The sequence below is a fragment of the Scyliorhinus canicula genome, chromosome 6 (genome assembly GCF_902713615.1).
Source record: "Scyliorhinus canicula chromosome 6, sScyCan1.1, whole genome shotgun sequence".
NCBI classification, from domain to species: domain Eukaryota; kingdom Metazoa; phylum Chordata; class Chondrichthyes; order Carcharhiniformes; family Scyliorhinidae; genus Scyliorhinus; species Scyliorhinus canicula.
The window spans coordinates 84,893,958-84,917,740 of record NC_052151.1 but is presented as its reverse complement, the minus strand read 5'-3'; the positions used below and the strand labels follow the sequence as shown (position 1 = coordinate 84,917,740).

The window sequence follows — 23,783 nt, the reverse complement described above, 5'->3', positions numbered from 1 at the left end:
ATTAACCATACTCCTTCATGTTGAACACCACTTGGAGGAAACACTAAGGGTGGCAAGGGTGCAGAATATGCTCTGGGTGGGGGACTTCAATGTCCACCATCAACAGTGGCTCGGTAATAACACCATAGACCGAGCTGGTTGGGTCCTAGTGTTCATAGCTTCTAGACTGGGACTGCAGCAAGTGTTGAGGGAACCAACAAGAAGGAAAAGCATATTTAACCTCATCCTCACCAACTGCCTGTTGTAGACTCATCTGTCCATGACAGTATCGGTAGAAGTGACCACCGCGCTGTCTTTATGGAGATAAAGTCCATCTTCACATTGAGGATACCCTCCATCATGTTGTGTGGCACTACCACCGTGCAAAATGGAATAGACTTCGAACAAATCTAGCAACTCAAGACAGAGCATCCATGAGGTGCTGTGGGTCATCAAAGCAGCGGAATTGTATTCAACCACAATCAGCAACCGACCTGGTATAATCACTCACTCAACCATAACACCAATCTAGGGGATCAACCCTGGTTCAATGAAGGGTGCAGGAGAGCTTGCCAGGAGAAACATCACGCATACCGAAAAATGAGGTATAAACCCAGTGAAACTACAGCACAGGACTACTTGTGTGCCAAACAGCATAGGCAGCAAGTAATAGGCAGAGCTAGGCGATGGCACAACAAACTCATCAGATCTCAGCTCTGCAGTCCTGCCACATCCAGCTGTGGATGGTGGTGGACAATTAAACAACTCACTGGAGGAGGAGGCTCCACAAATATCCCCATCCTCAGTGATGAAGGAGCCCAGCACATATGTGCAAAAAGACAAGGCTGAGGCATTCCCAGCAATCTTCAGCCAGAAGCCCCTGCATCACAGATTGGTCTTGTATTGGTCTTCAGCCAATACAATTCACTCCACGTGATATCAAGAAACAGCTGAAGACACTGTATACTGAAAAGGCTATGGGTCCTGACAATATTCTGGCATTAGTACTGAAAATGTGCACCCCAGCCAAGCTGTTCCAGCACAGTTACAATACTACCCGACAATGTGGAAAATTGCCCAGGTATGTCCTGTACACAAGAAACAGGACAAATCCAACCCAGCCAATTACCACCCTATCAGCCACCCCATCATCAGCAAAGTATGGAAGGAGTCGTAAACAGTGCTATCAAGCAGCAGTTACTCAGCAATAACATGGTCACGGATGCTCAGTTTGGGTTCCACCAGGGTCACTCAGCTCCTGGCCTGATTACAAATCTGTTTCAAACATGGACAAAAAGAGCTGAATGCCAGAGGTGAGATGAAAGTGACTGCCCTTGACATCAAGGCAGCATTTGACCGGGTATGGCATCAAGGAGCCCTAGCTATACTGGAGTCACTGGGGATTGGGGAAACCTCCCTGCTGGTTGGAGTCATACCTGACAAAAGGAAAATCGTTGTGGTGGTTGGAGGTCAATCATCTCAGCTCCAGGACATCACTGCAGGAGTTCCTCAGGGTAGTGTCCTGGGGCCATCCATCTTCAGCTGCTTCATCAATGACCTCGCTTCCATCATAAGATCAGAAGTGGGGACATTTGCGATGACGGAACAATATTCAGCACCATTCGCGACTCCTCAGATAATGAAGCAGTCCTTGTCCAAATGCAGCAAGACCTGGACAATATCCAGGCTTGGGCTGACAAGTGGCAAGTTACATTCTCATCACACAAGTGCCAAGCAATGACCATCTCCTGTCAGAGAGGATCTAACCATCGCCCTTAACATTCAATGGCATTACCATCGCTGAAATCCCCACAATGAACATCCTGGGGGTGTTACCATTAATCACAAATGGAACTGAACTAGCCACATTAATACTGCGGCTATCAGTAGTCGGGAGGAGAGAGAGCACCGGATCTGCAAGGGACATCCTTCCCGAGGTTTAGGAGCTGTTCAAACAGCGCGCTGGGATTCAAGAAAAAAATCAGCAGTGCCATCACAGGAAAATGGTAAGCTGATTGGTTGGTGAGTAACTGATATTAGGGACTGTGTATAAATAGCTGGAACTGAACAAACTGAAAACAGATAACAGATAGGGAACCAAGCTTAACAAATAAAGTGTCATTTGTAGTAGAAATCTAGTGGTAGGAAGTATATAGTTAACTGTAACTTATTTTAATTAGTATTTATTTTTGAATTAATTTATTAATTAGTTCTAGAAATAGCAATTAGAGGGCTAAAATGCTTCACTTGTGAGATGTGGGAAGTCTGTGAAGCTTCCAGCATTCTGGACAACTATACAACTATACCTGCAGGAACTGCATCGAATTGCAGCTCCTCACAGACCACATGGATTGGTTGGGGCAGCAGTTGGATGCCCTTAGGAACATGCAGGTGGTGAAAAGTGTCATAGATAGGAGTTTTAGACATGGTTTCACTCAAGATGCAGAAACATCGATGGTAATCTGTAGAAAGGGCAGGCAGTCAGTGCAGGAATCCCCTGTGACTGTCTTGAACAGGTATATCATTTTGGATACTTTTGGGGGAGAATGGTCTATCAGGGGCAAACAACAGCAGCAGCCAGAGCACTTGCACCATCGCTGGCTCGGTTATTGATCAGGGAGGAACAAAGCGCAGAAGAGCAAGTTATAGGGGACTCTACGGTCAGAGGCACAGATAGGCACTTCTGGGAATGTGAAGGAGACTCCAGGGTGGTGTTTTGCCTCCCTGGTGCCAGGGTACATCATTTATACCAACAAAAAGAAAGGATGGTAGAAAGAGGGAAAATCGACCGTGGATATCTAAGGAAATAAGGGAGAGTATCAAATTGAAGGAAAAAGCATATAAAGTGGCAAAGATTGCTGGGAGATTAGAGGACTGGGAAATCTTTAGGGGGCAACAGAAAGCTACTAAAAAAGCTATAAAGAAGAGTAAGATAGAGTATGAGAGTAAACTTGCTCAGAATATAAAAACAGACAGTAAAAGTTTTTACAAATATATAAGACAAAAAAGAGTGGCTAAGGTAAATATTGGTCCTTTAGAGGATGAGAAGGGAGTTTTAATAATGGGAAATGAGGAAATGGCTGAGGAAATGAACGGGTTTTTTGGGTCGGTCTTCACAGTGGAAGACACAAATAACATGCCAGTGACTGATAGAAATGAGGCTATGACAGGTGAGGACCTTGAGAGGATTGTTATCACTAAGGAGGGAGTGATGGGCAAGCTAATGGGGCTAAAGGTAGACAAGTCTCCTGGCCCTGATGGAATGCATCCCAGAGTGCTAAAAGAGATGGCTAGGGAAATTGCAGATGCACTAGTGATAATTTACCGAAATTCACTAGACTCTGGGGTGGTCCCGGTGGATTGGAAATTAGCAAACGTGACGCCACTGTTTAAAAAAGGAGGTAGGCAGAAAGCAGGAAATTATAGGCCAGTGAGTTTAACTTCGGTAATAGGGAAGATGCTGGAATCTATCATCAAGGAAGAAATTGCGAGGCATCTGGATAGAAATTGTCCCATTGGGCAGACGCAGCATGGGTTCGTAAAAGGCAGGTCGTGCCTAACTAATTTAGTGGAATTTTTTGAGGACATTACCAGTGCAGTAGATAACGGGGAGCCGATGGATGTGGTATATCTGGATTTCCAGAAAGCCTTTGACAAGGTGCCACACAAAAGGTTGCTGCATAAGATAAAGATGCATGGCATTAAGGGTAAAGTAGTAGCATGGATAGAGGATTGGTTAATTAATAGAAAGCAAAGAGTTGGGATAAATGGGTGTTTCTCTGGTTGGCAATCAGTAGCTAGTGGTGTCCCTCAGGGATCCGTGTTGGGCCCACAATTGTTCACAATTTACATTGATGATTTGGAGTTGGGGACCAAGGGCAATGTGTCCAAGTTTGCAGATGACACTAAGATGAGTGGTAAAGCGAAAAGTGCAGAGGATACTGGAAGTCTGCAGAGGGATTTGGATAGGTTAAGTGAATGGGCTCGGGTCTGGCAGATGGAATACAATGTTGACAAATGTGAGGTTATCCATTTTGGTAGGAATAACAGCAAACGGGATTATTATTTAAACGATAAAATATTAAAGCATGCCGCTGTTCAGAGAGACTTGGGTGTGCTAGTGCATGAGTCACAGAAGGTTGGTTTACAAGTGCAACAGGTGATTAAGAAGGCAAATGGAATTTTGTCCTTCATTGCTAGAGGGATGGAGTTTAGGACTAGGGAGGTTATGTTGCAATTGTATAAGGTGTTAGTGCGGCCACACCTGGAGTATTGTGTTCAGTTTTGGTCTCCTTACCTGAGAAAGGACGTACTGGCGCTGGAGGGTGTGCAGAGGAGATTCACTAGGTTAATCCCAGAGCTGAAGGGGTTGGATTATGAGGAGAGGTTGAGTAGACTGGGACTGTACTCGTTGGAATTTAGAAGGATGAGGGGGGATCTTATAGAAACATTTAAAATTATGAAGGGAATAGATAGGATAGATGCGGGCAGGTTGTTTCCACTGGCGGGTGACAGCAGAACTAGGGGGCATAGCCTCAAAATAAGGGGAAGTAGATTTAGAACTGAGTTTAGGAGGAACTTCTTCACCCAAAGGGTTGTGAATCTATGGAATTCCTTGCCCAGTGAAGCAGTTGAGGCTCCTTCATTACATGTTTTTAAGGTAAAGATAGATAGTTTTTTGAAGAATAAAGGGATTAAGGGTTATGGTGTTCGGGCCGGAAAGTGGAGCTGAGTCCACAAAAGATCAGCCATGATCTCATTGAATGGCGGAGCAGGCTCGAGGGGCCAGATGGCCTACTCCTGCTCCTAGTTCTTATGTTCTTATGTTCTTATGTCTCTAATCTCGCAGGGCGCATTCTGAAGGGGGAGGGTGAACAGCCAGTGGTACATATTGGTACTGATGACATCGGCAGGAAGAGTGACAAGCTCCTGCAGCAGGAGTTCATGGAGTTAGGTAGAAAGTTAAAAACAGGACCTCTCGAGTTGTAATCTTGGGATTGCGCCCTGTGCCATGTGCCAGTGAGGCTAGATATAGGAAGATATCACAACTAAACACACGACTAAGCAGCTGATGTAGGAGGGAGAGTTTCAGATATCTGAACCATTGGGATCTCTTCCGGGGCAGGTAGGACCTGTAAAAGAAGGATGGGTTGCATCGAAACTGGAAAGGCATAGATATCCTGGCTGCAAGGTGTGCTGGTATCACGCGGGAGGGGTTGAGCTAGTGTGGCAGGGTGGGTGGGAACCGGAGCAATAGGTCAGAAGGTGAAATAACTGAGGGGGAACTAGAAGATAGAGCCAGTAAGACTCAGAGGAGGAACAGGCAGGGAGATGTTGCTGAACACAGCAGGACTGGTGGTCTGAAGTGCATTTGTTTCAATGCGAGAAGTATAACAGGTAAGGGAGATAAACATAGAGCTTAGATTAGTACTTGGAAATTGGTACTTGTTGCCATTACAGAGGCTTGATTGAGGGAGGGTCAGGATTGACAGCTAAACCGTCCAGGTTTTAGATTTTTCAGGCAGGCTGGGGGATGTAAAAAGGGTGGGGGAGTTGAACTACTCGTTAAGGAGAATGCCACAGCTGTACAGCGAGAGGACACCTCAGAGAGCTCATGCAGCGAGGCAATATAGCTAGAGCTCAGGAATAGCAAGGGTAAAGTCACAATGTCGGCGATTTAATACAGGCCACCCAACAGCTGGAGAGAGAGGAGCAGATATGTCGGCAGATTTTGGAAAAGTGTAAAAGCAATAGGGTTATTGTGGTGGGTGATTTTAACTTACCCTATATTGACTGGGACTCACTTAGTTCCAGGGGCTTGGATGGGGCAGAGTATGTAAGAAGCATCCAGGAGGGCTTCTTGAAACAGTATGTAAATAATCTAACTAGGGAAGGGAACGTACTGGACCTGGTATTGGGGAATGAGCACGGCCAGGTGGTCGAAGTTTCATTTTGGGAACAGTGACCATAATTCAGTAAGTTTTAAGGTACTGTTGGATAAAGATAACAGTAGTCCTTGGGTGAAGGCTAATTATAACAATATTAGACAGGAACTGAAGAATCTAGATTGGGGGCGGATATTTGAGGGTAAATCAACATCTGGCATGTGGGAGGCTTTCAAGTGTAAGTTGATAGGAATTCAGGACCGGTGTGATCCTGCAAGGAAGAAGAATAAGTATGGCAAGTTTCGGGAATCTTGGATAACGAGGGATATTGTGAGTCCAGTGCAAAAGAAAAAAGAAGCATTTGTAAGGGTTACAAGGCTGGGAATAGACAAAGCCCATGAGGAATATAAGGAGAGTAGGAAGGAGCATAAGCAAGGAGTCAGGAGGGCTAAAACGGGTCAAGAAAAGTCACTAAGGAAAATCTCAAGGCTTCTTATACGTATATAAAGACCATCAGGATACCAAGGGAAAGGGTTGCCCACTCAAGGACAGGCAGGGGGGAAATCTATGTGTGGAGCCAGTGGAAATGGGCAAGGTATTAAATGATTACTTTGAATCAGTATTTACCAAAGCAAAGGACTTGGTGTGGATGAGTCTGGGAAGGGTGTGTAGATAGTCTGGGTCACATTGAGATCCAAAAGGGTACTTGGCGTCTTGAAAAACTTTAAGGTAGGGAAGTCCACAGGGCCTGATGGGATCTCCCCCAGAATACTGAGGGAGGCAAGGGAGGAAATTTCTGGGGCTTTGACAGGAATCTTTGTATCCTCACTGGTTACAGGTGAGGTTCCAGAGGACTGGAGAGTAGCTAATGTTGTTTGTTTGTTTAAGCAGAGTGTCAAATATAATCCAGGAAATTACAGGCCGGTGACCCTTACATCAGCGATAGGAAAATTATCGGAGAGGATTCCTCAAGCCAGGATTTACTTCCACTTGGAAGCAAATGGATGCATTATCGAGAGGCAACATGGTTATGTGAATGGGAGGTCATGTCTCACTAACTTGATTGAGTTTTTCGAGGAAGTGACGATGATGCTTGATGAAGCTGGGGCAGTGAATGTTATCTACATGGACTTGGGAAAGCCTTTGACAAGGCTCCACATGGCAGATTGGGGCAGAAGGTGAAGTCACATGGTATCAGCGGTGAGTTGGCAAGATGGATACAGAGCTGGCTCGGTCATAGAAGACAGGGTAACAGTGGAAGGGTGCTTTTTTGAATGGAGGGTTGTGACTAGCGGTGGTCCACAGGGTTCCATGCTGGCACCTTTGCTGTTTGTAGTATATATAAATGATTTGGAGGAAAATGTAACTGGTCTGATTAGTAAGTTTGCAGACGACATAGGGCAGCACGGTGGCGTAGTGGTTAGCACTGCTTCCACATGGCGCCGAGGTCCCAAGTTCGATCCCGGCTCTGGGTCACTGTCTGTGTGGAGTTTACACATTCTCCCCGTGTCTGCATTGGTTTCACCCCCACCCCCACAACCCAAAGATGTGCAGGGTAGGTGGGTTGGTAACGCTAAATTGACCCTTAATTGGAAAAAATGAATTGGGTACTCTGAATTTTTTTTTAAAGTTTGTGGATGACACAAAGGTTGGTAGAATTGCGGATAATAATGAGGACTGTCAGAATACAGCAGAATAGAGACCGTTTGGAGACTTGGGCAGAGAGATGCCAGATGAAGTTTAATGCGGACGTGAGGTAATACAGGTGGGAAATATAAGTAAATGGCAAAACCCTTAAGGGTAATGCCAGACAGGTCCACAGGTCATGAAAGTGGCAACACAGGTGACGAAGATAGTCAAGAAGGCATCCGGCATGCTTGTCTTTATCAGACAGGGCACTGAATATAAAAATTGGCAAATCAACCTTAGTTAAAAATCATTGAATTTACAGTGCAGAAGGAGGACACATGGCCCATCAACTCTGCACTTAGGCCCACGTCTCCATCCTATCCCCGTAACCCAGTAACCCCGCCTAACCTTTTGGACACTATGGGGCAATTTAGCATAGCCAATTCACTTAACCTGCTCATCTTTGGACTGTGGGAGAAAACCAGAGCACCCGGAGGAAACCCTACGTGGACTCGGGGAGAAAGGGCAAACTTCACACAGTCACCCGTGGCTGGAATTGAACCCAGACCCTGGAGCTGCGAGGCAACAGTGCTAACCACAGTGCCACCACATTTGGACTATCATGCTAATTTCTGGTCGCCACACTACCAGAAGGATATGGAGGCTTTGGAGAGGTTACAGAAGAGGTTTATCAGGATGTTTCCTGGTGTGAAGGGCATTAGCTATGAGGAGAGATTGGATGAACTTGGTTTGTTCTCACTTGAACGATGCAGGTCTACAAAATTGAGGGGCATGGACAGAGTGGATAGTCAGATGCTTTGTCCCAGGGTGGAAGAGTCAATTACTAGGGGACATAGTTTTAAGGTGCAAGGGGCAAAGTTTAGAGGAGATGTGCGAGGAAAGTCTTTTTACACAGAGGGTATTGGGTGCCTGGAACTTGCTGTTGGTGGTGGAAGAAGGTACGATAGTAACATTTAAGGGTGTCTTGATAAATGCATGAATAGGATGGGAATAGAGGGATACAGGCCCCGGAAGTGTAAAAGGTTTAAGGTTAGAGGGGCAGCATGGTCGGCGGAGGATTGGGAGAGCGGAAGGGCCTGTTCCTGTGCTGTACTGTTCTTTGTTATTTTTTCGAATTCTATAGCGAGTAACTCACCTCCTGACCCCCCAAAGCCTGTCCAACATTTACAAGGCACAGGTCAAGAGTGCAATGGAATACTCTCCACTTGCCTGGATGAGTGCAGCTCCAACAACACTCAAGAAGCTTGACACCATCCAGGACAAAGCATCACGCTTGATTGCTCCTACTTCCAAAACATTCAAACTCTCCACCACTAACGAACAGTAGCAGCCGTGTGCACCATCTACAAGATACACTATAGTAACTCACCAAGTTTCCTTAGACAGCATCGTCCAAACCCACGACCACTACCATCTGGGAACAGATATCTGTGCACCCCACCACCTGGAGGTTCCCCTCCAAGTCACTCACCACCCTGACTTGGAAATATATCGGTGCTCCTTCACTGTTGCTGGAGCAACATCCTGGAACTCCCTTCCTAACAGCACAGTGGGTGTACCTACACCTGAAAGACTACAGAGGTTCAAGAAGGCAACTCACCATCACCTTTTGAAGGGCAACTAGGGATGGACAATAAATGCTGGCCGAACCAGCGACGCCCACATCCCATAAATGATTTTTTTTAAAGTAGTCAGGCAGCGGGAATGCTTCAGAGAGCCATCCTGCATAGCTCTCCCTTATTCCCACTCCTGCCCTTCCAAGCTCGCCATCACAAGGCTGGGAAAATCCAGCCCCAGTTTTGGTGTTATTGTGGATGAGAATAATGTGGTGAAGGGGATATCTTTTCCAGCGATCAGAGGTGCAGAATTACTTCCACGAAATCTGAAGTGTACGGAATTATTATTGCAAACTTTTAAGGAAGACAAAACAGATTTCTGAAAAGTGGCGTTAACTGATTTGAAGGAGAATCCAGTGAAAAGTTCAGCACCAGCGGAACGTTTCAATGTCCTGTAATTGGTTTATGATCTGGTTTTGATTTTCGAAGGTCTGAAATGTAGCTGCTCCAAAACTACATTTGCAGCTGTGTCACGTAAGTCAAGATAATGCAAGCCCAAAAATAATAACTCTCCTGAAATAGCTGTGTACTATGGGCCCAAAATTCTGAAGGCGATATTCTCTGTCCCTGAGGCAGTAATTTGACTAAGGACCCAGATCTGCAAGGTTTCCACTCCATGGTAGCTTGGTGGTAATACCACTGGACGGATAATAGAGGTCCGGACAAATCTCACCATGGCAGCTGGAAGATTTTAAACTCAATTATGCTAGACTTATAAATAATGATTGTAAAACCACCAGATTGTTGTAAAATCCCCATTTGATGCACTATTATCCTTTAGGGAAGGACAACTGGCGATCTTACCTGGTCTAGTTTACATATGACTCCAGACCCACAGCAATGTGGCTGTCTCCTAGTTGCCCTCGACTACACTATTGTATGCACTGATGACAGCTCATGTCAGATTTGAAATTCTTCAACCAGTTGGCAGCCGCCTCATCAGCCAGGTGTAGGGCAGTGAAGCTGCCACTGAAACACCCTTCACCACAGTTGCACAGGAGTGAGTCACGGTGCCCCAATAGAAGAGGATGTTGCAGCAGGGTCCCACTCCAATGCCTGTTCAGTTTGACCCATTCGCTGTGTGTGGTGTAGGGTGGTGTTTGATGCAGTTAAGTAGAGGTCAGGTTCCTGGTGGCTTCTTGCATTGTCTAGGTAGTAAACACACGATACGGTTTTGGCAGCACTTGGTTTAAGGCACCAGCTTTGCCCTCTGAAATGGAAGCCACTGAGTTGTAGGTGGCTCAGCAACACTTGCTCAAGGACAGGTATTAAATCCTGACCTTGCCAGCAATGCTCACATCCCAAGAATGAATAATAAAAGAACTGATATAAATTACAGGCAATGTAGGGAAGGAGGTGTTAGATCAACCACTGTTAAATCTACAGTCAGCTTTGGGGGCACATACGGTGGCATGGCCAAACTTACAGTGTGACTCTGCCCAGTTTGCTGCCTGCTAGATCCAGTGGGACTTATGCTGAGAGGAGATATAGGTCTTAGGAATGACATAAAGAAAGATAATTAATCAGAGAGGGATCTGTTACCGTTAAAATCCTGTCCCATATCTGCATGGCCGGCCAAAACAGTAATGCTCTACTATATTACTTCTGCTCTCCCTGGGCATTGGGTCCTCCTCTCAAGCATGGCCGAGACCATTCCCATTTCATACACCTTATCTGGCAGTAGCCAGTCACCTCACTAGCACTTAAACAGGTGCTAACTGCCCGTATCATGTACATAAATGACTATTTCCTTGAGGTTTGGGATAGGGTCCATGGTTTGACAAAACAACAAATGGAAGTGAAGCCCAGCTGCAGCTCCAGCTGCTTAAAAGGCGGAGGTGAAATTCTGAGGTTGATGATTTAATTCAATCTTACTACAATGCTAAACAAACAAATCGAACTTAAAATATGGCTGGTGCAATACAAATTTGTGAAATAAATGGAAACAAGAATATTCTTAAAAGCGGCACGGTGGCACAGTGGTTAACACTGTTGCTTCACAGCGCTGGGTCACTATCTGTGCGGAGTCTGCACATTCTCCCCATGTCTGCGTGGGTTTCCTCCGGGTGCTCCGGTTTTCTCCCACAAGTCCGAAGGATGTGCTTGTTAGGTGAATTGGACATTCTGAATTCTCCCTGTGTACCCGAACAGGCACCAGAGTGTGGCGACTCGGGGATTTTCACAGTTACTTAATTGCCGTGTTAATGTAAGCCTACTTCTGACATAATAAAGATTATTATATATTTAAAAAACAACTTTTTACTAACCACTTTGTTCACATCTGAAGGAATGCATCTCCTCTTCTTCTCCAGAGAAGTCGTCGTCTAAAAAGCGAAGATATTTATTTAATTACAGATTATAAACAAAATACTACAGATGCTGGCAATCTGAAATAAGCACAGCAAACGCTGGAAATACTCAGCAGATCTGTCAGCATCTGTGGAGAGAGAAACAGAGATAACGTTACAGGTCAAACAGAATTTCAGTTTTTTTTTCATTTCTGTTTTCATTTCAGTTTTACAGCATCCACAGAATTTTGCTTTTGTAAAGTTTGGATTTCAGAGGTTTAAAGCGAGTACAATGACAGGGAAGTGAGAGGGGGAGCATGAACAAAATGGAAGGTCTGTGATCAGGAAAGGCAGGAGAAATTAAATGGCAAAAGAGATAATGCTGCAAGGCAAAAGGAAGTGATAATGGTGAAAGTGAAAAAAGAACAAAAGGTATGTCTAGGCGAGCTGTAATTGGGAAAAGCAGAATCATTGACAACAGCTGACAGCCGCAAATAAAACACACTATAAAACAGGCCAAATGTTACGATCTGATATTTTCAATTGGACCATTTAATTGTAACTGAGTTGCAGATACAGAAGCAAATTACTGAAGTTTCTGGTATTCTGAAATATAATCGGAAAATGCTGAAAATACTCAGCAAGTCTGGTAGTATCTATGGAGAGGGAAACAAGGAACTGGAAAAAAGAGTTGGGGGAAGGAGCCAGATCTCACTGGAACAAAGAATTTCCATATTTCTTTCAAAAAGGCAGGCATAGTGAGGGTCCATAAAATTGCAAAGTAACACCTTTTATTTAGAGGAAGTAAATGGAGTTGAAGGAGAAAGTTGCTCAATGTGAGAACACGTTCAGCCAAGTGGTGGTGGATGGAGAGTGGTTGGGTCTTTGATGGGAACAGAGGTCTCACCTTTAAAAAATTAACGCTGCTCCCAGTGTTAAATTGATGTCGGCCAGCCGTTGAGATCATGGGCGTGCACCCACCAGCGTTTTAGCTGTGAGTGTATGTATCACACGCTGCCCCATAAAATCCAGACCCTAGTGTCTAGGCATGGAATACAACTGTCTATCATTGGATCTGCTGACCCCAATGGCCAGGGCCTTTTGGTTGCTTTCTTTAAACAGCAACTTGACAGTCTCCAGTCTGATCTCTATCCTGACATCTCTCTAAAGAAGAAAAGTGACTTACTCACACACAAGCACTGCCGCACGTCCTTTTGTGATTATCGGAATCATAGCAGGGTGGGCCTGTATCGAAATGAAAGACTGGCTGACAAAGGAACAGGAAAGTAAGATGGAGTGGCCAGGAACGTGACTTCCAATCTGACTGACTGTTTCTTGCCCACACCTATTGATGGAGCAGCTGGTTCAATCTTGTAACAGACAGATTTGGACCATGCTAATACGCATGGATTTAGAGTAATAATTCCTGTACTAAACCATAACCTTAGTTTTTCACACATTAATTGCTGCTTCCCTGCACAATTCTAACATGCAGCATAATAATGAAGATTCTGGAAGCAACGGGTCAAACTTTGCAAACTGACAATAATCAACTTTTTAAAATCCTGAGTGTGACTCCCTGCCTCACAGTTTGCACATGCGGCTGGAAAGAGTTTTGGTTCACTAGGGGCTGAGCACTATCTCAGAATGATGCAATAGCATTTTGTTTCCATTCAGGAGGTCGCAGGATTTAATGGGCCAATGGTATCATTTATTAGCAGAGGATCAGGAAGAAATGTAGAAGATAATGGGTGGGATTTACTGACCAACCTGCTGCATATTTTTCGGCGGCGGAGGCAAACCGCCAGTGGGATTTACCGATCTCGCAGTTGTCGACGGGATTTCCCGGTGACTGCACCCCTCGTGGCTGGGAAACCCATGCACCGGCATCAGACCAGAATAACCCGCCAGCATGAACAGCCGGTAGATTGCGCCCAATGTGTGAAATAGTATGTCTCCAAGTCCCTTTCTGATCTATCTGGGATTCACAGCAGAACAATGCTTAATATGATTATAGTTAAGCTGGAAGACAAGAAGACAAGAATCGCCGGGGGTCGGCGTGAATTCCGCCCCTGCCGTCCTCCCAATTCTCCCGCCCCCCCAAAAACCATCTTTCATAAAACATGCACACATTCAAAGGCACTACAATAGCATAAGAACATAAGGAATAAAAGCAGAAGGCCATTCGGCCCCTCAAGCCTGCTCCCCCACTCAATAAGATCATGACTGTTCTGCTTGTGGCCTTAACTCTACTTCTCTGACTGCTCCCCATCACACTTGACTCCCTTGTAGACCAAGAGCCTGTTTAACTCAGCATTGAATGTATTTAGCCTCCACTGCTCTCTGGAATTCTAAAGATGAATGACCCTCAGAGAAGAAATTCCTCCTCATAACCGTCTTAAAATAGGAGAGCCCCTTATTTTTAATATGTGCCCTTTGACTCTAGATTCCCGGGCAAAAGGAAACATCCCCTCAGCATCTACCCTGTCAAGTCTCCTCAGACTCCTTTCTATGTTTCAATGGATATAGATCCAACATGCTCAACCTTTCCTCGCAAGACAAATTCCTTCATGCCAGAGATCAACCTCGTGAACCTTCTCTGGACTGCTTCCAACACAAATATGTCCCTTTTAAAGTAAGGTGACCTAAACTGTAACATTATTATAGGTATCATCTCACCAATGCCCTGTAACTTATAACAAGCCTTCCCTACTTTTATACTCCATCCCCCTTGCAATTAAGGAGGCCTTCATTCTATTTGCTTCCCCAATTATTTGCTGCACCTGCATGCTGACCTTTTGTAAGTCATGTGCAGGAACACCCAGATCCCTTAGTGCAGCACTCTCCATTTAAATAATATGCTGCTTGTCTTTTCTTTCTGCCAAAGTAGAAAGTAGACAACCTTATATTTTCCCACATTGTACTTCATCTGCCGAACATTTGCTCATTTACTCAACTATGAAATTTGAATTCAATAAAAAAATATCTGGAATGAGGAGCGGGATTCTCCGACCCCCCCCCCCCCCCCCCCCCGCCGGGTGGGAGAATCGCCGGGGGTCGGTATGAATTCCGCCCCTGCCGTCCTCCCAATTCTCCCGCCCCCCCCAAAAACCAGCCCGGCGTGAGTTGCGCCGCCCGCCTCTGAGAATGGGCGCCAGGGCCGCCCGCATTCTTCTACCTGCGATGGGTCGAAGTCCCGCCAGTCCGTAGCCGGTCCCGCCGGCGTGGAGTAGGTCCCTTACCAGCGGGACCTGGCGGCGCGGGCGGGCTCCGGGGTTCCTGGAGGGTCGCGGGGGGGGGGGGGGGGGGGGGGGGGGGGGGGGGCTGGCCCGGGAGGTGCCCGTGATTGAGCCCACCGATCTGTGGGGGGGGGGGGTGCCTGTGCCATGGGGGCACTCTATTTCTCCGCATCGGCTGCTGTGGTCCTCTGCGATGGCCTATATGGAGATGAACCCTCCTGCACATGCACCGGCTGCCGGAGGCCCTTCAGCGCCGGTTGGCGTGGCGCCAAGCCCCTATCCCGCCGGCTGGCGGGGCGCCAAACACTCCGCGGCGGGCCGATCACCTCAAGGACCCACCGCCCAACCGGGTACGGGAGAATCCTGCCCATGAAACCATTGTCGTGAAAACCCATTTGGTTCACTCATGCCTTCTAGGGAAGGAAATCCTGACTTGGTCTGGCCTACATGTGACCTCCAGACCCTCAGGGAAGGGCAATGAACCTGGCCCAGCGATCTAGCAATACCCATATCCCACAAATGAAAAAAAGGACCTTCATCCAAGACACCAATATAGATCAGTGCCAATTAAAATTATCATGACATCAAACTGTTTTTTATTCCAGGCAACTGCTAGAGCTGGCCAGCTTGTATCACCAAAATCACAAATACTTTATTCCATCATCTAAATGCATACATCCAATTCAGCACCAGCAAAACAGGGCCAGACATTTTTACCAGTGTTACCTTCCCAAATGCGCATGGAATCAGTGAATGCGACTATGCTTCCACTGTGCACAATCCCATTCCATGCAAAAATAAAACAGATTCACTTAGTAACACATAAACTAGTGTGTGGGCACCAATAAGGAGAATAATCCAGCACCATTCCATTTCTCTGGGATTCATAAGCTTTTCTTTGAAAACGTTTGGGGTGGGATTCTCTGATCGCATTCGTCAATTGGCTGGAGAATCTGTTTTTACTCCGAAATCGGGGGCGGCGGCTTTTTCCGGATGTACCGCCCCCTGAAAAACGGCGTAATCGCTGAGAATGCCGCACACCGTCGGTACGGCCTCAGGACGTCACCTGAGGCCCTCCCCCGGACGTCACCTGAGGCCCTCCCCCAGTGCTCTGCTCCCAATGGGTTGACTTCCTGACGGCATGAGTTGCGTGTCCTCTCATTTTTCAGGGACCTCGCGCGGCAGCTGCAGACTGTGTCCAGTGCTGCCACAGTCGGGGAGGGGGGGGGGGGGGTTCTGTTCTGCTGGCCATGGGGGCTTCGGCGAGAGCTGCGGGGACTGGTGGGGGACGGGTGGTCCAGGGGTGGCGAGGGGGGGTTAAAGGGAAGCACCATCTGGCAGGCCGGGTCCGCGCGCGGCCGGAGCCATGTTGCACAGCATGGCCGCCGCAGGTCGCTGCCTTGCGCATGCGCAGCCACGGACCCGAAATTCTCTATCCGTATCTGCAGGTAAAGCCGGCGTGGCGCGGCTGCTAGCCTCCCCATCAGATGGAGCGTCGGTGCGGGGGCGCTGCTGACTTTTTCCATTGTGAAACTAGACACTTCCTCCAGACATAGTCTCAAAATCGGAAAATCCAGCCCTTAGTGTCTTCCCATTTTTGAATCAAGAAGTGTTTGGAAAGGTTTCTTCATGTAGATTTTGGATATCCATTATGAGCATTTATGCCACCTATATCCAAAAGCACAGCATGCTGACAGAACTGGCTGAGGAAATGAACAGGTGTTTTGGGTCGGTCTTCACAGTGGAAGACACAAATAACATGCCAGTGACTGATGGAAATGAGGCTATGACAGGTGAGGACCTTGAGATGATTGTTATCAAGGAGGTAGTGATGAGCAAGCTAATGGGGCTAAAGGTAGACAAGTCTCCTGGTCCTGATGGAATGCATCCCAGAGTGCTAAAAGAGATGGCTAGGGAAATTGCAAATGCACTAGTGATAATTTACCAAAATTCAATAGACTCTGGGGTGGTCCCAGCGGATTGGAAATTAGCAAACGTGACATAAGAACATAAGAACATAAGAACTAGGAGCAGGAGTAGGCCATCTGGCCCCTCGAGCCTGCTCCGCCATTCAATGAGATCATGGCTGATCTTTTGTGGACTCAGCTCCACTTTCCGGCCCGAACACCATAACCCTTAATCCCTTTATTCTTCAAAAAACTATCTATCTTTACCTTAAAAACATGTAATGAAGGAGCCTCAACTGCTTCACTGGGCAAGGAATTCCACAGATTCACAACCCTTTGGGTGAAGAAGTTCCTCCTAAACTCAGTCCTAAATCTACTTCCCCTTATTTTGAGGCTATGTCCCCTAGTTCTGCTGTCACCCGCCAGTGGAAACAACCTGCCCGCATCTATCCTATCTATTCCCTTCATAATTTTAAATGTTTCTATAAGATCCCCCCTCATCCTTCTAAATTCCAATGAGTACAGTCACAGTCTACTCAACCTCTCCTCATAATCCAACCCCTTCAGCTCTGGGATTAACCTAGTGAATCTCCTCTGCACACCCTCCAGCGCCAGTACGTCCTTTCTCAAGTAAGGAGACCAAAACTGAACACAATACTCCAGTTGTGGCCGCACTAACACCTTATACAATTGCAACATAACCTCCCTAGTCTTAAACTCCATCCCTCTAGCAATGAAGGACAAAATTCCATTTGCCTTCTTAATCACCTGTTGCACTTGTGACACTACTGTTTAAAAAAGGAGGTAGGCAGAAAGCGGGTAATTATAGGCCAGTGAGCTTAACTTCGGTAGTAGGGAAGATGCTGGAATCTATCAAGGAAAAAATAGCGAGGCATCTGGATGGAGATTGTCCCATTGGGCAGATGCAGCATGGGTTCATAAAAGGGCAGGTTGTGCCTAACTAACCTAGTGGAATTTTTTGAGGACATTACCAGTGCGGTAGATAACGGGGAACCAATGGATGTGATATATCTGGATTTCCAGAAAGCTTTTGACAAGGTGCCACACAAAAGGTTGCTGCATAAAATAAAGATGCATGGCATTAAGGGTAAAGTAGTAGCATGGATAGAGGATTGGTTAATTAATAGAAAGCAAAGAGTGGGGATTAAGAGGTGTTTCTCTGGTTGGCAATCAGTAGCTAGTGGTGTCCCTCAGGGATCAGTGTTGGGCCCACAATTGTTCACAATTTACATAGATGATTTGGAGTTGGAACCAAGTGCAATGTGTCCAAGTTTGCAGATGACACTAAGATTAGTGGTAAAGCAAAAAGTGCAGAGGATACGGGAAGTCTGCAGAGGGATTTGGATAGGTTAAGTGAATGGGCTGGGGTCTGGCAGTTGGATTACAATGTTGACAACTGTGAGGTTATCCATTTTGGTAGGAATGACAGCAAAAAGGATTATTATTTAAATGATAAAATATTAAAACATGCTGCTGTGCAGAGACCTGGGTGTGCTAGTGCACGAGTTGCAAAAAGTTGGTTTACAGGTGCAACAGGTAATTAAGTAGGCAAATGGAGTTTTGTCCTTCATTGCTAGAGGGATGGAGTTTAAGACTAGGGAGGTTATGTTGCAATTGCATAAGGTGTTAGTGAGGCCATACCTGGAGTATTGTGTTCAGTTTTGGTCTCCTTACCTGAGAAAAGACGTAGTGGCGCTGGAGGGTGTGCAGAGGAGATTCACTAGGTTAATCCCAGAGCTGAAGGGGTTGGATTACGAGGAGAGGTTGAATAGACTGAGACTGTACTCGTTGGAATTTAGAAGGAGGCCGGGGGGGCGGGGGGAGAGAGATCTTATAGAAACTTATAAAATTATGAAGGGAATAGATAGGATAGATGCGGGCAGATTGTTTCCACTGGCGGGTGAAAGCACAACTAGGGCATAGCCTCAAAATAAGGGGAAGTAGGTTTAGGACTGAGCTTAGGAGGAACTTCTTTACCCAAATGGTTGTGAATCTGTGGAATTCTTTGCCCAGTGAAGCAGTTGAGGCTCCTTCATTAAATGTTTTTAAGATAAAGATAGATAGTTTTTTGAAGAATAAAGGGATTGAGGGTTATGGTGTTCGGGCCAGAAAGTGGAGCTGAGTCCACAAAAGATCAGCCATGATCTCATTGAATGGCGGAGCAGGCTCGAGGGGCCAGATGGCCTACTCCTCCTCCTAGTTCTTATGTTCACTATCCTCTGCGAAGAAGTAGCTCCTCCTTATCTCAGTTCTAAATCTATCACATTTCAACCTGTATCTGTGACCTCTCATTATGAAATGAAATGAAAATCGCTTATTGTCACGAGTAGGCTTCAAATGAAGTTACTGTGAAAAGCCCCTAGTCGCCACATTCCGGCGCCTGTTCGGGGAGGCTGTTACGGGAATCGAACCGTGCTGCTGGCTTGCCTTGGTCTGCTTTCAAATCCAGAGATTAGCCCTGTGAGCTAAACAGCCCCTTAAATGAAAATCGCTTATTGTCACGAGTAGGCTTCAGTGAAGTTACTGTGAAAAGCCCCTAGTCGCCACATTCCGGCGCCTGTTTGGGGAGGCTGGTACAGGAATTGAACACACGCTGCTGGCCTGCTTGGTCTACTTTCAAAGCCAGCGATTTAGCCCAGCGTGCTAAACCAGCCCCATTACAGATTGCCACTTAAGGGGGAATATTTTGTCAACATTTATTTTATCAATCCCTTTTAGTATTTAATACCTTGATCAGATCCCCTCTCATTCTTCTAAACACCAGTGAGGAACTCCAGCGAGTATAAGTCCAAACCGTTCAATCTCTCCTCGTCTGTCAACCCTTTCATCCCCGGAATCAATGTTGTGAACCTCCTCTGAACTGCCTCAAATGACACCACATCCTTCCACCACACTCCCATTTGGGCACATCTCGGCCGATGGATCACACCTACAATGTTTTGGCCTCAACTGCTTTCTGTGGCAGGGAATTCCATAGGTTCACCACTCTCTGGGTGAAGAAATTTCTCTTCATCTCAGTCCTAAATGGTTTAGCCCGTTTCTTCAGACTGTGATCCCTGGTTCTGGACTCCCCCACCATCAGAAACATCCATTATGCATTTACCCTGTCTATTCCTGTTAGAATTCATTCTCCTAAACTCCAGCGAATACAAGCCTAACTTACTCAATCTCTCCTTGTACATTCATCCCGCCAACCCAGGAATTAGTCTGGTAAACTCTTGCTGCACTCCTTCTGTAGAAAGAACATCATTGCTCAGATATGGAGACCAAAACTGCACACATATTCCAGGTATAGTCTCACCATGGCCCTGTTTAATTGCAGCAAGACAACTTGCTGCTGTACTGGAATCCTCCCTCTATGATGGGCAGCATACCCATTTGCCTTCTTTATCGCCTGCATGCTTACAATCAGTGACTGGTGTACAAAGACACCCAGGTCTCACTGCACATTCTCTTCTCTCAATCTGTAGCCATTTAAATAATAATCTGCCTTCCTGCTTTTGCTGCCACATTTTTCTATATTATTCTGCATCTGCCATGCATTTGCCCACACACCGAACTTGCCCAAATCACACTGAAGCATCTCTGTATCCTCCTCACTGCTCATCTTCTCACCCAACTTTGTGTCATCTGCAAATTTGAGATATTACATTTCGTTCCCTCATTTAAATCATTAACATCTATTGTGAATAGCTGGGATCCTAGCACTGAATCCTCCATTACCACATTATTCAATGCCTGCCATTTAATAATAATAATCTTTATTAGTATCAGAAGTAGACTTACATTAACACTGCAATGAAGTTATTGTGAAAATTCCCTTGTTGCCACACCACGGCGCCTGTTCAGGTACACTGAGGGAGAATTCAGAATGTCCAATTCACCTAACAAAGCAGGGCAGCGCGGTAGCATAGTGGTTAGCACAATTGCTTCACAGCTCCAGGGTCCCAGGTTCGATTCCCGGCTTGGGTCACTGTCTGTGCGGAGTCTGCACGTTCTCCCCGTGTGTGTGTGGGTTTCCTCCGGGTGCTCCGGTTTCCTCCCACAGTCCAAAGATGTGCAGGTTAGGTGGATTGGCCATGCTAAATTGTCCTTAGTGTCCAAAATTGCCCTCAGTGTTGGGTGGGGTTACTGGGTTATGGGGATAGGGTGTAGGTGTGGATCTTGGGCAGGGTGCTCTTTCCAAGAGCCGGTGCAGACTCGATAGGCTGAATGGCCTCCTTCTGCACTGCAAATTCTTTGAACAACCACGATAATTCGGGACTTTGTGGGAGGAAACCGGAGCACACGGGGAGAACGTGCAGACTCCTCACAGACAGTGACCCAGCCGGGAATCGAACCCAGATCCCTGGCACTGTGAAGCAACAGTGCTAACCACTGTGCTACCGTGCCACCCATTTGGAAAAAGTCACGTTTATTCCTACTCTTTGTTTCCTGTCTGCCAATCCGTTTTCTATCCATCTAAATACACTACCCCATATCCCATGCACTTTAACTTTACACGCTAATCTCTTATGTGAGACTTTGTCGAAAGCCTTCTTAAAGTCAAAATAAACCATATTCACTGGCTCCTCTTCATCAACTCTACCCGTTATATCCTCAAAGAATTCCAGTTGATTTGTCAAGCATGATTTCCCTTTCGCAAGTCTATGCTGACTCTGTCTGATACTGCAATTGTTCTCCAAGTGCTCTGCTAATGGACTCGAGCATTTTCCCCACCACTGATGGAGGGGGGTGGGGGGCAGTGGATGCAGCTTATTTGGACTTTCAATAGGCTCTTGACAAAGAGATTAGCGTGTAAAATTAAAGATCATGGGACTGGGGGTAGTGTATTCAGATGGATAAAAAATGGTTGGCAGACAGGAAACAAAGGGTAGGAATAAACGGGTCTTTTACCAAATGACAGGCAGTGACTAGTGGGGCACCACAGGGATGAGTGCTCGGACCTCAGCTATTCACAATTCATATTTATGATATAGATGAGAGAACTACATGTAATATCTCCAAATTTGCAGATGACACAAAGTTGGGTGGGAGGGTGAGCTGTGAGACGGATGCAGAGATGCTTCAGTGTGATTTGGATGAGTTGAGTGAGTTGATTTGGATAAGGTGGATGAATGTGAGGCTATCCACTTTGGTAGCAAAAACAGAAAGACATCTGAATGCCATAGATTGGAAGAGGGGACTGTGCAACAAGACCTAGCTGTCCTCATATCACCAGTCACTGAAGGTAAGCATGCAGGTGCAGCAGACAGTAAAGAAGGCAAATGGAACATTGGCCTTCACAGCAAAAGGATTCGAGTACAGGAGCAGAGATGTCTTGCTGCAATTATACAGGGCCTTGGTGAGGCCACACCTAGAATAGTGTGTGCAGTTTTGGTCTCCTTATCTGAGGAAAGAAGTTCTTATTATAGAGGGATGGCAGCAAAGGTTTACCAGACTGATTCCTGGGATGGCAGGATTTTCGTATGAGGAGAGAATGAGTTGGTTAGGATTATATACAATGGTGTTCAGAAGAGTGGATCGCACAGAAACTTATAAAATTTTAACAGGACTAGATAGGATAGGTACAGGAAGGATGTTCCCGACAGTGGGGGAGTCCAGAACCACAGGTCACAATCTATGTAAATGGGGTGAACCATTTAAGCATGAGAAGAGGATAATTCTCTTCACCCAGAGAGTGGAATTTGCTACCACAGAAAGCAGGCCAAAACAGTGTATGCTTTCAAGGAGTTAGATATAGCTCTTGAGGTGAAAGCAATCAAATGATATGGGGGGTAAAGTGGGAACAGGTTGCTGAGTTGGATGGTCAACCATGATCATAATGAATGGTGGAGCAGCCTTGAAGGGACGAATGGCCTATTCCTGCCATTTATAATGTTTCTATGTAAACTGTGGATAGCCAATGAGCCTCAACAGCAGGTATCAGAGGATAACTGGGATTTTCCAGTCAGCATCCAGTTTTCTGATGTAACGTGGGGCATTTCAATTGACATGAAGGGAGGCACTGAGCAGCAATCTGTGGGGGACGGGGCAAAGCTCCGGGCGGGTACTGATCCTACCTGCCTATGTGCGTCTGGGTGTGGTGAAGCACTTCCCTATATAGACTTTCCACCAGGTCCCCCCCCCCCCCCCCCCCCCCCCCCTCCCGGCACACAGCAGCCCCATGCCCATCCCCATCATACTGCGTTGGCATGGTAAGGCTGCTTTTTCAATTGTAGACACCTTCACATTGAAATGGCCGATTATCGACTTATCCTTTACTGCAACTGACTGCTCCCCCAAAGCTGGAGGGCCCCTTTTTGGTTCTTCAGCCTTGTCAGCCTGCCTGCCATCCTTAATTGAACAGGGAAACTGTCTCCATGCTAATTAAGGGATGCCAGTCAAAATTCCAACAAGAGACTGTTACCAGATTGGGAACTCAGAAATTGTCCTGGCTTCTGTTTCTCAGCCCCAAAGGGAAAATTCAGATGGAAATTACAGAATGTTGCTAATACCTTCATGGGTACTTTCATGGGAGGTGTAATTAAAGTTAGTGAAATGACAGTTACCTGCAGTAGACAACGTATTATTAGCCATACAGAACATGTATTAGCATAGCTCTTCATACAATAACATGGACAGTGTCAGTAAAGGCTATTTTACCAAAGGAACATTATAACCAAGGTCATTCCTGTCCTCACCAAATTCACAAACATGCTGTTTCTAGCAGGGGTCTTGTAATTGCAGGCGCTCCTGATTTCAACCATACTAATGCAGATGAGAGTTGAAACTCTAGGTGTTTTTCCCCATGTAAGTCAAAGATTCTACAATGAATTGTTATTTCAATTATCCCCTCAAATTTGTACCTTCATGTGCCGGGGCTTAACATCTTGGGATGTAGGAACAGGAACAGTCATTCAGCCACTCAAACCTGATCTGCTGCTATTCAATGAGATCAGATTTGATCTGTATTCAAATTCCATCCACCCACTTTGACACCATGTCCCTCAATACCCTTGACTTGATCACAGATTTATTATTAATGGAGTTAGAACGTGCTTTGTCAAAGAGTCATCCAGACTCAAAACATTAGCTCCATTCTGTCTCCACAAATGTTGTCATCAGACCTGCTGAGATTAGGGCAGCATGGAGCATAGTGGTTAGCACAATTGCTTCACAGCTCCAGGGACCCAGGTTCGATCCCCAGCTTGGGTCA

The 23,783-nt window shown here is 46.1% G+C and overlaps 1 protein-coding gene across 4 annotated transcripts in view; it reads right to left on the bottom strand.

The window, feature by feature from the left end:
* The window catches only part of scara3 (scavenger receptor class A, member 3), a 60,977-nt gene that overhangs the window by 34,172 nt on the left and 3,022 nt on the right, over positions 1–23,783 (bottom strand). For all 4 annotated transcript variants that reach the window (XM_038799598.1, XM_038799597.1, XM_038799600.1 and 1 more), the window contains exon 3: positions 11,398–11,454. In XM_038799598.1, coding sequence (XP_038655526.1) covers positions 11,398–11,454 — 57 coding nt within the window. The remainder of the gene's footprint in view (positions 1–11,397; positions 11,455–23,783) is intronic.